This window comes from Cydia fagiglandana, chromosome 24 (genome assembly GCF_963556715.1).
Source record: "Cydia fagiglandana chromosome 24, ilCydFagi1.1, whole genome shotgun sequence".
NCBI classification, from domain to species: domain Eukaryota; kingdom Metazoa; phylum Arthropoda; class Insecta; order Lepidoptera; family Tortricidae; genus Cydia; species Cydia fagiglandana.
Genome location: NC_085955.1, coordinates 1,650,205 through 1,664,123, shown reverse-complemented (window position 1 = coordinate 1,664,123; position 13,919 = coordinate 1,650,205). Strand labels below are relative to the sequence as shown.

At 38.0% G+C, this 13,919-nt stretch overlaps 1 protein-coding gene across 1 annotated transcript; it reads right to left on the bottom strand.

The window, feature by feature from the left end:
• Nucleotides 1–4,951: 4,951 nt before the first annotated feature.
• Nucleotides 4,952–13,919, bottom strand: LOC134676530 (cytoplasmic dynein 2 intermediate chain 1). The gene is made up of 12 exons (XM_063534917.1): nucleotides 13,747–13,919; nucleotides 12,332–13,080; nucleotides 11,806–12,040; nucleotides 11,096–11,255; nucleotides 9,823–10,746; nucleotides 9,122–9,278; nucleotides 8,885–9,034; nucleotides 7,880–8,354; nucleotides 7,454–7,583; nucleotides 7,068–7,179; nucleotides 6,152–6,313; nucleotides 4,952–5,344 (listed from the first exon to the last, which is right to left on the bottom strand). Exons 2-12 carry the CDS (start codon nucleotides 13,064–13,066, stop codon nucleotides 5,237–5,239), a joined length of 3,348 nt encoding a protein of 1,115 aa, XP_063390987.1. The 5' UTR covers nucleotides 13,067–13,080; nucleotides 13,747–13,919; the 3' UTR covers nucleotides 4,952–5,236.

Below are 13,919 nucleotides of genomic sequence, written 5' to 3'. Positions count from 1 at the left end.
GAGAGGTTAAACATCAACTTTGCCCCCTCGTAAAACAAATAACAGATTATTGATCAGCAAATCTAATAAAGTAAGTACAAAATGTATACATATATAACCTTTTCTAAATTCCGCGTTTTTCATAAACAATTACTTTTATTAATTTAAAATAATTCATAGTCAAGTAATTAATAAAACAAATAATAATACCTACCAATTGCCGTCGTCGAGATTTGGAAACTGATAGTAGCGTCTAGCTGATACTATTAATGAATGTAATCATTACAACATGATAATTTGATAATTTATCGAAATTAATCTCTTTGATAATGGGGCTGGCAACTGTCAAAGGTTTGCATAGATGGCGCCATCATAGCTTGCCCATTTCTCTATACTCTGTATGTCTTTAGGTACTTAAGTAATAGTAAACAAATAATCTGTACATTTTCGGGTAGTTATAACATTTATTGACTAACCAATAACCAACCAAATACAAAAACACCTGGGTCTGTCACTGAACGACCTGACTTTAACCTACATTATTTGGTCATGTAATGCTTTCATCTACCCTCAACTGGCTTAAGGAGCCATTTGAGGATCGATTTTGTTTACTTTAATTTAAATACCTAAAGTATACTCTGTACTATAGTTTTGTAATGAAACGTTGCACATACTATGACATGAAGTATATCTAGTCCTGTGTAATTAGTTTATACCGGGTGTGGCCTGTAATATGAGCAAAAAAATTAACTGTGGGCTGTACTCATAGATATAAACTATGGATGAGCGCATGCATACGAATTGCCTGTTGCGATCTTCATGTCAGCAAAAAAGCGCCATCTGTTACACACTGCGTACAACTACGTAAGCTCGACGCTCGACGCTCGACGCGATAACTTTGTATGGGCGTACAAGGCTTGTTAAGTTCATTCGCGGTTTATATCACAGGAGCGTCGAACTCCTCGCGATAAACTTAAAAGCTACTGAACGGATTTTCATACTGTTTCACCTATCAATAATTCTTGATAATGGAAGGTTTTGGTGTATAATTTGCTAATAATGTAGAAAAATATGGAATAGCATGAGTCCGTGGTCCGGGTTTAAAATAAGGGTCATTACGTTGACGTCGAATAATACGGCTCCAAATTTGATTTCGTGTTGGATCAAAAGGATTAATTACATGTCAAGATTTGTTACATAATATTGGATGAAATTTAACTAAATGTAAAGTATGTAATCAGTTCAAATACAAATGTCAATCAGAATAATATTAAAAATCATAAAAATGTATCTTAGATTGTATGTATGTATAAACTCTTTATTGTACAAAACACAAATTTATGGCGCAGGATAGGCAGTACAAAGGCGAACTTCTCCCTCTAAGTTTCCGTTATTCTACGTTATTTTGTGATGTCAGGCGGCAATGCAATATTTTAAACATTCGCGCCGTGCGGTGTGCCGCCCTGTGTAAGCCGGCTCTGTCAAGGTCAACAAGTTGGCCGAGCTACTAGCTACAGTCCGATAAGTACATCCCGCGCTTTCGCGCGTAAAATGCGGCGAACAACTTTTTCTATCAGTTTCTTGCTTGCAAAACAGGTAGAGTAAAAAAGAAGGAATCTATACAGCGATACAAACATGATGCAAAAATATAAGTAGGCAATTAAAAGTAATAAATACAGCGATGTGAATTAATCGGTGTTTGAAAATGCGCGCTTTGTTTCTAGCGCTTACCTATTAAACATTTTTGAGTTTTACCTACATTTAATTAAAAACTTATACCTGACAAGAATTAATATAAATACCGAAATTAAAGTGCGTATAGGTCCCTAAGTCAACGAATAAAACAATAACAAATACTTGATCTTGTTATTTTGAATGTTTTTAATAATTATGTAAAACAAAACGGGAACAAACTCTGTAAAACAGACAATAGGTACTTTAATTTCAGTAATTATATCCGGTAGGTAATCAACTAATCATATTTAAGTAAATTTACCTATACAAATTACGCATTATGCATTTCTACTTCATAATAACTTCCAAAGAGGAATGACGTCCTTACAAGGTTAATGTATTAGGGCTATGACGTACGAGCGAACATCAGTACCGCGTGAGAATGAAATAAAATTATCGTTTAAAATTGGGTTTAAGCAATAAATAAACGTAATTGGAAATTACTTACCGATGATATGAGATCCCATCTTTTTTCTTACACTTCCGGTAATGGTTTTTGCACCCTTTTACAACGCAATGAGGCATTTTTATGTTATGCTGCGTGACAACTTTCTACTGCGCAACTCGCCACACGACTGAGCGCCGTGGTGTGATAAATGCGATTATCACACCCATGTAGCGGCCCCCTTTTCAGTGCTCGTTAACCGCGTCCTTACGAAGTAATATATATGTCAATGGCTGTACTCCTCATACTGATCAACATTTGTTCAGCGACTTTTGAAAATAACTTGTAGTTTGGATTTTTAATACACTTTAAAGGTTACCTATTCAAAGACGCAATGTACTACGAATTTTGTTATGTTTAAGGCTTGACAAGGGCTGCTATTTAACTGATCACCAGATTTAATAAAATTTAATACCAAAAAAATCTACTTTACCACCCTAAAATAATGAATGATCACCAAAATTATAACACCATTTTAATGTGAAATGATTACCAATTTTAATACATTTTACTATCCTATTAAAGGAAATGACACCAAATTAATCATTATTAACCCAAAAATTGTAAATAATTACCAAATTTCAAACCCCAATTTAATGTCAATTGATAACCAAATTTTTACATCGTGCTATCCTATTAAATAAAATGACACCAAAATAATCATTGTAAACCCAAAAATAGTAAATGACCACCAAAATTAGAACTCCATTTTAATGTAAAATTATAACCAAATTTTTAAATCTTGCTATCCTATTAAAGCAAAGCAAAATTTTCTAGTAGCATTTCGTTTCTGTATGGGTTGCAGTTCAAACCTAACCTAACCCACTTTTCTAGTAACATTTCGTTTCTGTAAGGTTCGCAGTTCAAACCTAACCTAACCTACTTTTCTAGTAGCATTTCTTATCTGGAAGGGTCGCAGTTCAAACCTAACCTAACCCACTTTTCTAGTAGAATTTCGTTTCTGTGTGGGTCGGAGTTCAAACCTAACCTAACCCACTTTTCTAGTAGCGTTTCGTTTCTGTAAGGGTCACAGTTCAAACCTAACCTAACCCACTTTTCTAGTAGCATTTCGTTTCTGTAAGGGTCGCAGTTCAAACCTAACCTAACCTACTTTTCTAGTAGCAATTCGTTTCTGTAAGGGTCGCAGTGTTAACCTAGCCCACTTAACTGATAGCAGTACAAACCTAACCTAACATACTTTTCTAGTAGCATTTCAGTATGCCTACCTAAGTTATGCGGTGCGGGGTACGGGGGTTGAGCGGGAGGGGCTAGTAATTTTGGCATCATTTTACTTTATTTGGTAATATGTATAAATTTTTTGGTATAATAGTGGTTTATTTAGGTGAAAATATCGCATTTATTTGGTCTTCAAGATTTGGTGATCATTAATGATTTTTGGTAATCATTCAATATATTTGGTATTCGAATACAATTTGAAGTGCAGTCGTAATTAAAATGGTGGTACATTTGTAATTTTAGGCCTTATTTTTTTGGTGTTCAGTAATTTCTTTTGGTAAGCATGATTTTTTTATTTAGGGTACCAAAGTATTTTTTGGTGGTCATTATATTTGTAGCCCTTGACAAGCAACGTCAATCACAATGATATGACGTGGCGATGGCGTCCATTGAAGATAATATTTATTTTGTATGAAAAATAGGGAGTATAAATACTTCATAATTTTTAAAAGTTGTTGAACAAAAGAGGTAACACAAAAAGAATGTCTTGAAGTACCTTAGTGTATAATATTAACATTAACTTAATAAAGGCAAATAAATAAAATGGAAATTACCCACTTATTAATATCAAATATCTGGGAGACCCCCCATTGGGATGTGAAGTCCCCAATCCGCAGTGGGCTAGCGTGGGGACTATATAGCCCAAGCCCTCTCGCGCATGAGAGGAGGCCAGTGTTCAGCAGTGGGACGTATATAGGCTGAAATGATGATGATGATGATGATGATCTGGGAGACCGAACTTGGCTCGGAAAACATATACACGGTAGCTTGAACATGTCATGCTCGCTTAAAAGTCTTTGCTTACGGTGGCGTTGTTGATCGGGTCGCCACTTTCCCGAATGAAGGTTGAGGGAGGCGATGGCTGAGATACGCGTCATACTCGTGAACGGGTGCTGTTTGTGGAGACTGGTCTGTTAAGCTAACACGAGCTATTATACTTAGTAACTTTTATTAATTAATTACAGTGAGACGCCTCATTCTGTTCTCGTATGTTTCTTTTCTTTTAATGAATGTATTAATTATACAGGATATTGACTCTTGGAGACCCTATACATCTCTAAGGATAACTTGATAAACTATATAATCTTATAGTTCTGACACCTAGAGACATTTACACCTCTAAATATTATAGATTTTTTGTGTGTGTTTTTTTATCTGTATTTTGTATGTAATTCGACATTAAGAGACCATATACATCTCTTAGTAATTGTAATACGTTAGATTGAATTGTTAGTTTTAATTTATGAAATTGTTGATGTTATTATTTTTGCTTTTATGTAAATTCAATGTTGACGTGTAAAAGTGCCCTTGTGGCCTATTTGCTGAATAAATGTTGATATTTGATATTTGATATTTGATTTGATATAAACACTCAAAAATGCGCGTTTTCCCAAAGATAAGACCTAGCTAGATCGATAGATTATAGCAAATTTCATCGAAATCGTTAGAACCGATTCCGAGATCCCCGAAATATATATATGTATAAATATATATGTATAAATAAACAAGAATTGCTCGTTACAGGTATTAGATTTATTTCAAGATATCAGTGCACGGACAATCTCATTGCTGTAATCTAAGATAGACAATATAATATTACAAATATTACAATCATCTTAGATAAAAAAAAACAGATTCTTAACAATCATATAATTAAAACATGACTGTGTGTAAAAAAAATTTCAAAAAGTTTTGCGTGAACATTCTTTATAATTTTTATGATCTTATTTATTAAATGTTTCATTGAAACAGGCTTAGTTTTAATTAAATGATCAAGATATCTATACATATAGACAAATTCGTGCTTCGAAATAAAATTACATATGACTGATGGTCTATGGTCTATAAGAGTGCTATGTATTTGTGGAATAGATTCGAATAGTCTATAGCTTTGTCTTTGGTGTTGGACAGCCGATGTACTTGTACGTCACCCTCGTTGGTCACCAGTGCCTGTGAAAGAGTAATATTTTTATTCCTATTTTGTTGAGAAAAACACTATAAATCGGCCGAAATAGGAATCGCCAGCCTCATGTTAATAAACAGCCTCGCTTCACTCGTCCGTCAATTCAATACTACACGCGACCGAAATATACTCACTAATGTTCCATCGCTGGACATGCAGGTGATTGTGGACTTTACTCCAGTGTGTTTAGGGTATATATCGCTGTGAATGAGCTCCCAGCATGTGAGACCATTAGAGAAACGACTAGAAGACTGAAATATACTCACTAATATTCCATCGCAGGACATGCAGGTGATTGTGGACGTTACTGCAGTGTGTTTAGGGTATATATCGCTGTGAGTGAGCTCCCAGCATGTGAGACCATTAGAGAAACGACTAGGAGACTGAAATATACTCACTAATGTTCCATCGCAGGACATGCAGGTGATTGTGGACTTTACTCCAGTGTGTTTAGGGTATATATCGCTGTGAGTGAGCTCCCAGCATGTGAGACCATTAGAGAAACGACTAGAAGACTGAAATATACTCACTAATGTTCCATCGCTGGACATGCAGGTGATTGTGGACTTTACTCCAGTGTGTTTAGGGTATATATCGCTGTGAGTGAGCTCCCAGCATGTGAGACCATTAGAGAAACGACTAGGAGACTGAAATATACTCACTAATGTTCCATCGCTGGACATGCAGGTGATTGTGGACTTTACTCCAGTGTGTTTAGGGTATATATCGCTGTGAATGAGCTCCCAGCATGTGAGACCATTAGAGAAACGACTAGAAGACTGAAATATACTCACTAATGTTCCATCGCTGGACATGCAGGTGATTGTGGACTTTACTCCAGTGTGTTTAGGGTATATATCGCTGTGAGTGAGCTCCCAGCAGGAAAGCCCTTCTTGTGAGACGAAGAAGATACAGAACGGATTGATGCGAGACCAGAGGACTGACGTCACGGATAGCTGAAATAATTTTACGAATTAATAGGGTAATTCGCCAAGAACTGGCCACTGTATTGGCCACCCTGAACTAAAAATGAATTCTTAGGGTGCCCTTGACCTGGCCTTTCTACAGGATTACCCCGATCTGATCAGAGAAAGTCTCCCTTATACACTATCTTTGTTAGTCTTCTTTCACTCATTCTTTCCACGTGTCAAATCTTAACATCTCTTTCTCAATTTTCGTCACGACATCTACATTCAGTCCACACTTTTATCTTATCACACTGTTCCTAATTCTATCTTGCAATCTTAGTGTCACACACTTCTCAGCGCTCTCATTTCCACTGCATTCACTTGCCTCTTCTGCCATACCCATTGACATAGTTATCTTGAGGGACTGGCCTTACGGGCACTAAATGAGGCAGGACAGGGACCAGTGCAGCGGTGTGACACCGCTACAACGCGATTGGTTGATGAGTTCGCATCACGAGCGCGATTGGTTGACGAGTTCGCATCACGCGCGCTATTGGCCGCAACTAGTTGCGTTAGACTGCACGATTGGCTCGAATTCGTGAGAGACACCGCTGAACTAGTACCATTTTAGTGCCCGTAAGGCCAGTCCTTAGATATAATACGTCAATGGTTGGCGGGATGATCTCGACGCTGGCGGGAGTTTGCACCAAACCGCGATGAGTGGCGTCAGAATGGGGAGGCCTTTGCCCAGCAGTGGGACACAAAATAGGCTAATAAAAAAAATAATGAAAAAAGAACTTACCCTGCTAGTTAAATTGATGTCACCGGCGCTATGTCTGTGACTTTGTGGTTTATCGACGAACCTTCCCTTGAAGTCCGCTTGAGGGCCCGATAATTCTTGCGGGGAGCTGTTGCTGAAAATAATCAAAATAACGACGATTAAACCCTTTTTCAGCGTCCACATACTCGCCAATAGAATTTCTACCTTAGGAATCCGATTTAAGGTTCATATTCGATTGGTCTTTTGGGAAAAGTTACTTCTCATTAAATGAATCATCAAAGCTGATGCTGTCTGGAAATAGAGTCCATGAGGTGATTGACCTGTTAAAGATCGCCGCTTTGGTTGTTTAGAGCCAAATCAAAGGCTGGCAGGGTCGCTATGATGAGAAAAACGTCATATAGCCTTACCGGCAGTCAAGAGTAAGCAGCACTCTGGCCTCCACCAGAGAGTATAGACTGATGGTTCCAGCGTCTGATGCAGCGAGGAAATAGGGTCCATGGGGTGAAACCTCCAGACAAGTTATGGAAGAGGTGTCCGCTGCAAATTTTCAGAGTTCACATCTTATTGAAAAATTTTAATGTAAGTTGACACATTATTGCTTAACAGCATCCAAATTATACATGGTGTTTTATGTTATGCAAATTGTTATTTATTTATTCATTCATTAAAATGTACTTTTGACGATTTAAAAAGAGGTTGTAAAATCCTATCAATATATACAGTAGGTGAATGTTTTTTTTTTTATTCTAAATATGTATTTATTCGATTAGTTAGTTATTCGATTAGTAGGCACCCCTGCAGCTTATGTAAAATAATAAATGATTTGTACTCACTAGAAACACACAGCCTCTCAATCTTCACAGCGCCCAAACTCTTCGTACAACTCAAAACCTCACCATTATTCTTGGCCACCAAAAACCTATCACTATTATTGTACTGCACTATTTTCAAATCGCCACACACAATCCCACTCTCCCAATCGTGGGGTAATTTATTTTCGACTGGCAATTTTCTTGCACTGGCAACACTGCGCGGTCTGTCAATGTCACTCTCTGCCGATTTTTGGCGCGTAAAATTTCTGGCCAGTATTTTGTCTTGTTTTCTTTTTAATAACCTCTTTTTGCCGGCATTTAAATTGAAAGCATTATCGCTTATGTCTTTAGTGCTTAGAAGTTTGGCTATAGATATGGTTTGAGTTTTTTCTAGTTTCATTTTGGACCAGAAAGCTTTGCCTAAGTCGTGAGTTTTGGATTTTTCTTGAATTATCGTCCATATTATTAGGATTCCCAGTCGTTGTAATGAACAGACCTGTAAGAATTAAGTTAGATTATTAGTTAACATAAAAGGATAACCAATTAGGTACTTAAGTTGTATCCAGACGAGACAATTTATCGCCAATCTGATGAAATTCTCCGATCAAACAGGGCCGTGCGGGCGCAAATACCAATTTTATTCCCCGATCACATCAGCAGGTGCGGACTCAAAAATGCCAACTTTCATAGTAGAAACAATAATACTCCCTGTATTACTGCGATGTTCAGCCACCAGAGTGCAGCTCTAGCGCACAAACTAAACCATAGAGTAACTTTTACATACTACGCTATTACAACCTGAAATTGTACAATGCCAGGCGTGGCTCACTCCGCGATTTCGTCGCTTTGCTACAAGTAGCTAAAAGTACATCCGTTCCACACCAATTTTGGTGGCTAGCCATAAACCGCGCGTGGCGCTGTCGCCACCTAGCGGCCATATCTGTCCTGATCGTGACAGACGCGTTTTGTTACAGAGTGAGTCTTCTGTACCTAGTACTGTTATTTATTCTGTGACAATGCTCATACCTGTCCTACAACTCTCCTCCCGTTGTCTTGCGCTTGCGTCGCTCTGAGGAACTCCAAGCCCACCGTGCGGTCAATGACCTCTTCGTTCCCCAAGTTGGCAGCACTGCTCGTGTACGCGCACGCTTGTAACGCGTGATGTATCTGTGGGCGCTGTCAAAGAAACCGTTAAAGTTTGAACGTACGTCAAAAACATAAGTTGTAATGCTAATGGAGTTAATCAGGAAGTGTAATAAATACCTGTTCATTAACATTGATATTCTTCTTATTAAATTCTCGATCAATTTCCGCTGCGGTCAATAATTCCGTATTTATTTGGACTATTTCATCTTTTGTTGAGCTGGCAACATCGTCCCGCCATGTCGGTTGTTCAGACAAGTCCCAAAGATGCAAGGAACTAAAATTATTTCAATAAAAATACAAAACTCCGTAATTAAGCATATTCGGTTACAAAAGTAGAAAAAATCTGACGAAAATAACTTAGGGATCATCCATTAATTACGTCACACGAATTTCCAGGTTTTTTTACCCCCCCCCCCCTCCTTGTCACACTTGGTCACATTTTGCAAATCCCTCCCCACCTGGTGTGACGTCACATTTTAGGCAATTTTTGTTTTCAACGAAATCGGCAATACTAACTCGGCGTTATTTTTTTAATAAAAAAATATTTTTGGTAAAAGAAATATTAGTAATTTTATAACACAAAACCAATTAGGAACGAAAATTACCTACTTCCAAAACCTCATTTTTTAAATGTACCTACAGCGAATAAAAAATTATAAATTAATTTTCAGTTACTGATGAATAGTGATGAAGTTAAAATGACGTCACAATGTTTGTGACTCCCCCCTCCCCCATGTCACATCATGTCACATTTTCTTGACCCCCTCCTACCCCCTAAACGTGTGACGAAATTAATGGATGACCCCTTATAGTCTTACCTATCTTCTAAAGCGGCCACTAGTAATCCATCAGTATTTCCTCTAAATCTTCCCAAAACCACATCATCTATGGCAACCAAAATTTTTATCGGCTCACTCCTGGCAACACCAGCGTCCCATAGACAAACTAGACTTTTCCCCGCCAAAACTCCATTAGTAACTTTCTTATGCACCGTCAAAATTGAATTGCTTTTATCCTCAGAAAATATTAAACTTGTAATTTTTGCTTGTTTTAGAAAAGACTTCTCTTCAGAGACTTTCTTTGTTGTTATACCGACATATCCAGAGCTAAACGGTAAGTTTGATTTTGTTACATTGTCAGATACGGTGCCATTTAAATTTAAAACATGGCTGACTTTCCTTTCGACCTTCTTCAAAAACCTTCCCAATGCGTTCGTATTAAAATCATCATTTAATTTACTTTTATATATTTCATATGGCAACATATCACAACTACCAACCCCACTTTTTTGCTCAAGTAAAATCCTTAATTCATTCTCTTTGTATTCTTTGAAAGCATCTACATCGTTGGTCCCACGATCTTCGAATAAAAACTTAAATTTCGACGTATAATCATCGCTATTCCTTTTATTTTTCTTCAAATTGTGATCATTTAAGTACACATCTGCTTTAGAAAATTTTACAGGATGCTGTGTCCATTTATTCTCCATATCAATATCATCAGTTTGAATCTCCTCAGTGATACCATCATCAAAAGTTTGAACTGTACTTTGCGTATAATTCGTTCGGCCGAATGTTGCCATATACAAGTCGTAGGATATAGGCTTCATTTCGAAGAGCGTGAATGACATTTCGTGCAGTGTTACCATGCTCAATATGTCTTTTGCTCGACGCAACATGTTTTCGACTATGCGTTTCTTGCGTTTCTTCTCTTTTGATTTGTTGAAATCTATGAATAGGGGTCTGAAAAGACAAATACCTTGTAAACCTTACAACACCGAAAAAGAACACTACCATCTTTTGGAAGGGACCTCTCTCTGATGGAGAAGTCCTTGTGCATAAGGACCCTTCCCCAATGAAAATCCACATACGGGGCTGACCCCATTTGAAATGACGTAATTTATGAATACTCGCTGGACGGATCCTCTCCTGGAGGCAATTAATAGTGACACACAGCCGGCACTTCATCAAGCTCAGAACAGAGCAGCCTGGAGACTTCTTATACATAGAGCTACTTATGGTGGTCACGACCCTCAGCTGTGAGGATAACGACGAAGAAGAAGAATTTATGAATAGCCCCTATGATAAATACCTCTCCAGCACCTCCACCGTCCTCATGCTGGACACAGCACTGGAGCTGTCCTGGAAACCCTCGTCCAGAGAACTGGCCTTGTCTTCTTCTGTCTCCGGGATGAATTCCATGGCTGCCGGCTTGGATTTGGCTGAGCGCTGCTCGCGAAGGTCGAAGCTCCCTGAGAATGATTTAAAATTCAAGCAGTTAATCTAAACCAGGGCTCTCCAAACCCTGGCCCGCGGGCCAAATCCGGCCCCCGACGCGTTCCAATCCGGCCCATTACACCCAAAGCGTCCGGCCCGCGAGAGCAGCCAGATACACCCCCCGGGCGCCGACGGTGGCCCAGCACGCGAAAGTTTCTGAGGCGCAATATGGCCCTCAGGTAAAAAAGTTTTGAGACCCCTGATCTAAACGTTAATTATTGTGGGCATTTACTACCGGGAGATTCTATGTTCCTAAGCTCTTTTCGCTACAAAGCAGAAAAACGCGTTATCGGCTACAAGCGTAGCGCGTAGCTCGCGCTGACAGTGAATGCGTTAGAGTTCCTCCACATATGTCGACGCGGAATCGGCAAAATCTTCACAGAAAAAGCTTTATGTCTGCGCAATAAGAGCGAAAAATAAGTTCAGCTCGCCTTGCATCGGCCAGCGCCTGCCGACACGTCGATATATCTGGGGAGACCCTAAATATGTCCCAAAAGACCAATTATCCAGCAATAAAGATCATACCTGAATCCAGCATATTCTCCTCATCCTTTTCCTTTTCTCTCTCTCCCGCGTCCTCTCCAACCTCCGTCTCTCTCCCACCTTCAGTCTCGTCTCCATCGACCTCTATCTCTCTCCCACCTTCAGTCTTATGTTCAGAACTTTCTTGGCTATTCTCGCTGTGGTAAGAGTCGAAGTCAGATTCATAGCTTTCGAAGTCATCCTCGTAACTTACTTCTTCGTCGCTTTTGATTGGAGCCTGTGTAAGGACAAATTACTTTAGTAAATCTTTACCAGAACATAAGAAGAAGAACGAAATACAACTATCTCTGTCGCACTAATATGGAAAAGTGACAGAGAAATAAGTAGTTACGGAGCGTGAACTATTGCCATCTTGTCTCTTGTCTACGCTTTTAAAGAAAAATTATGAAGAATAACCTTTGAAGCGTTCGTACGTCTCCGTGAAAATACGATGGAAAATAATTATGCACTACATCAGTAGTAGATTGTACATTATGTAACAGTATTCATCTACAAACTATTCACATACCTTATCCCTATCTTCGTCGAGCCCCACATAAAACGCTTTCGGTCTCGCCACCAACTTCTGCTTCAAATTTATCATTTCTTCATTATTATCTATTCTATCAGGTGTCAATTCTTTCACTTCATCTTCATCTAAAGTCCTCGTTTTTGTTCTAATTCTTTCTCCGTTATCTTTTCCATTTGTTTTAATATCTTTAACATCTTTATCAACTTTTACTTTTGTATTATCACCTTTAGACTTATTTTTATCTATAGGTTTATCGTTATCTATATTTAAATCTAATTTCCTCTTAGCTATAGGAGAATTAACAGTAACATTCACAAATGGTAGATCCTTAGCCGTTCTAGCTCTTACATTGCTAGTACTAATAGTACTATTACTTGTTTTAGCTTTGCTAGTACTATTACTTGCTTCATTGATTCTAGGTCTACTACTAACTTTACTTGTACTATTACTAGTTCTAGTACTAATTTTGCTTGAACTACTAATTTGACTTATAGACGATGGTGAGGATTTTAAATAGTCTTTCATTAGTGATTTTTTATAGTCTTTTGAAGACCCTGCAATTTTTTTAGGAGTCTTATAAATATCAGCGGTAGAGGTCTTTTGTACGAAGTTCCGTGGAGTCGAAACATTGTAAGTGGTTTTCTTTAGTTTTTCGTCTTGTGTCTTTAATTTTTCTTCTTGCAGTTTGTCTTTGCTTGTAGTTTTTTTAATCGGTTTTTTGGCAGGTTGCATGTTTTCAGAAATACCTAAAATATTAAAATCTCTGATGGTTATCTTTGAAATAAAACTGAAATAGGTAAAATGAAAAATTCAAAGCTTAATACAAATAATTTTTACTTTAATTTTATGGCAGTGGTCCAGATCCGTCGGACTCTTAACTACTGTGTGGTTAAGCTCTGGGTGCCTAGCCAACGTGCAAATTTTTAACGCTTCGTGGCGTAGCGTAGTCATCTCTCTCTATCACTCTTCCATATTAGTGCGACGGAGACAGTTGCGTTTCGATCGCTACGGAGAGTAAAGCGATGGTAACGTTGGCTACGCACCCTGGTTTCCTAGGATAGCGGTGCCGTCATATAGCGGCCGTCTCCGTACAAAATACTAATCATCCATATTTAGCCGTATTATTTTGTATGGAGACGGCCGCTTTATGACGGCACCGATATTCTAGGCAAACAGAGCATTTACATAGATTATAGCTTTTGCGTGACTGATTTGCATACTGATCAGTAGGTATATTAAAGTAGGTACCTACTTTTAGTTCTAAAGTAAGCCTTCTGCTAGAAAACTATCGCGTCAATACCTTAAAAACCAATCGAGTTAAGTAGTAGGCTATAGTTAAATACGACGCAGACAATAAACGAACTGCGATGCGAATTTATTCATAGAAAATCAATTACTTATAATTGACTTACCTTGACATCATTTCACAATATGGGTCAACAGTAAAAAATGTGTCACTACAAAAAACTCTAAAATTAAAAACTATTCGCAACAGTTTAGTTTATCACGTTATTATAATTAATTTTAAATATTTTTTGCGCTATTTCTCCACGATTTTATGACAATCGTACAAAACGAACACATT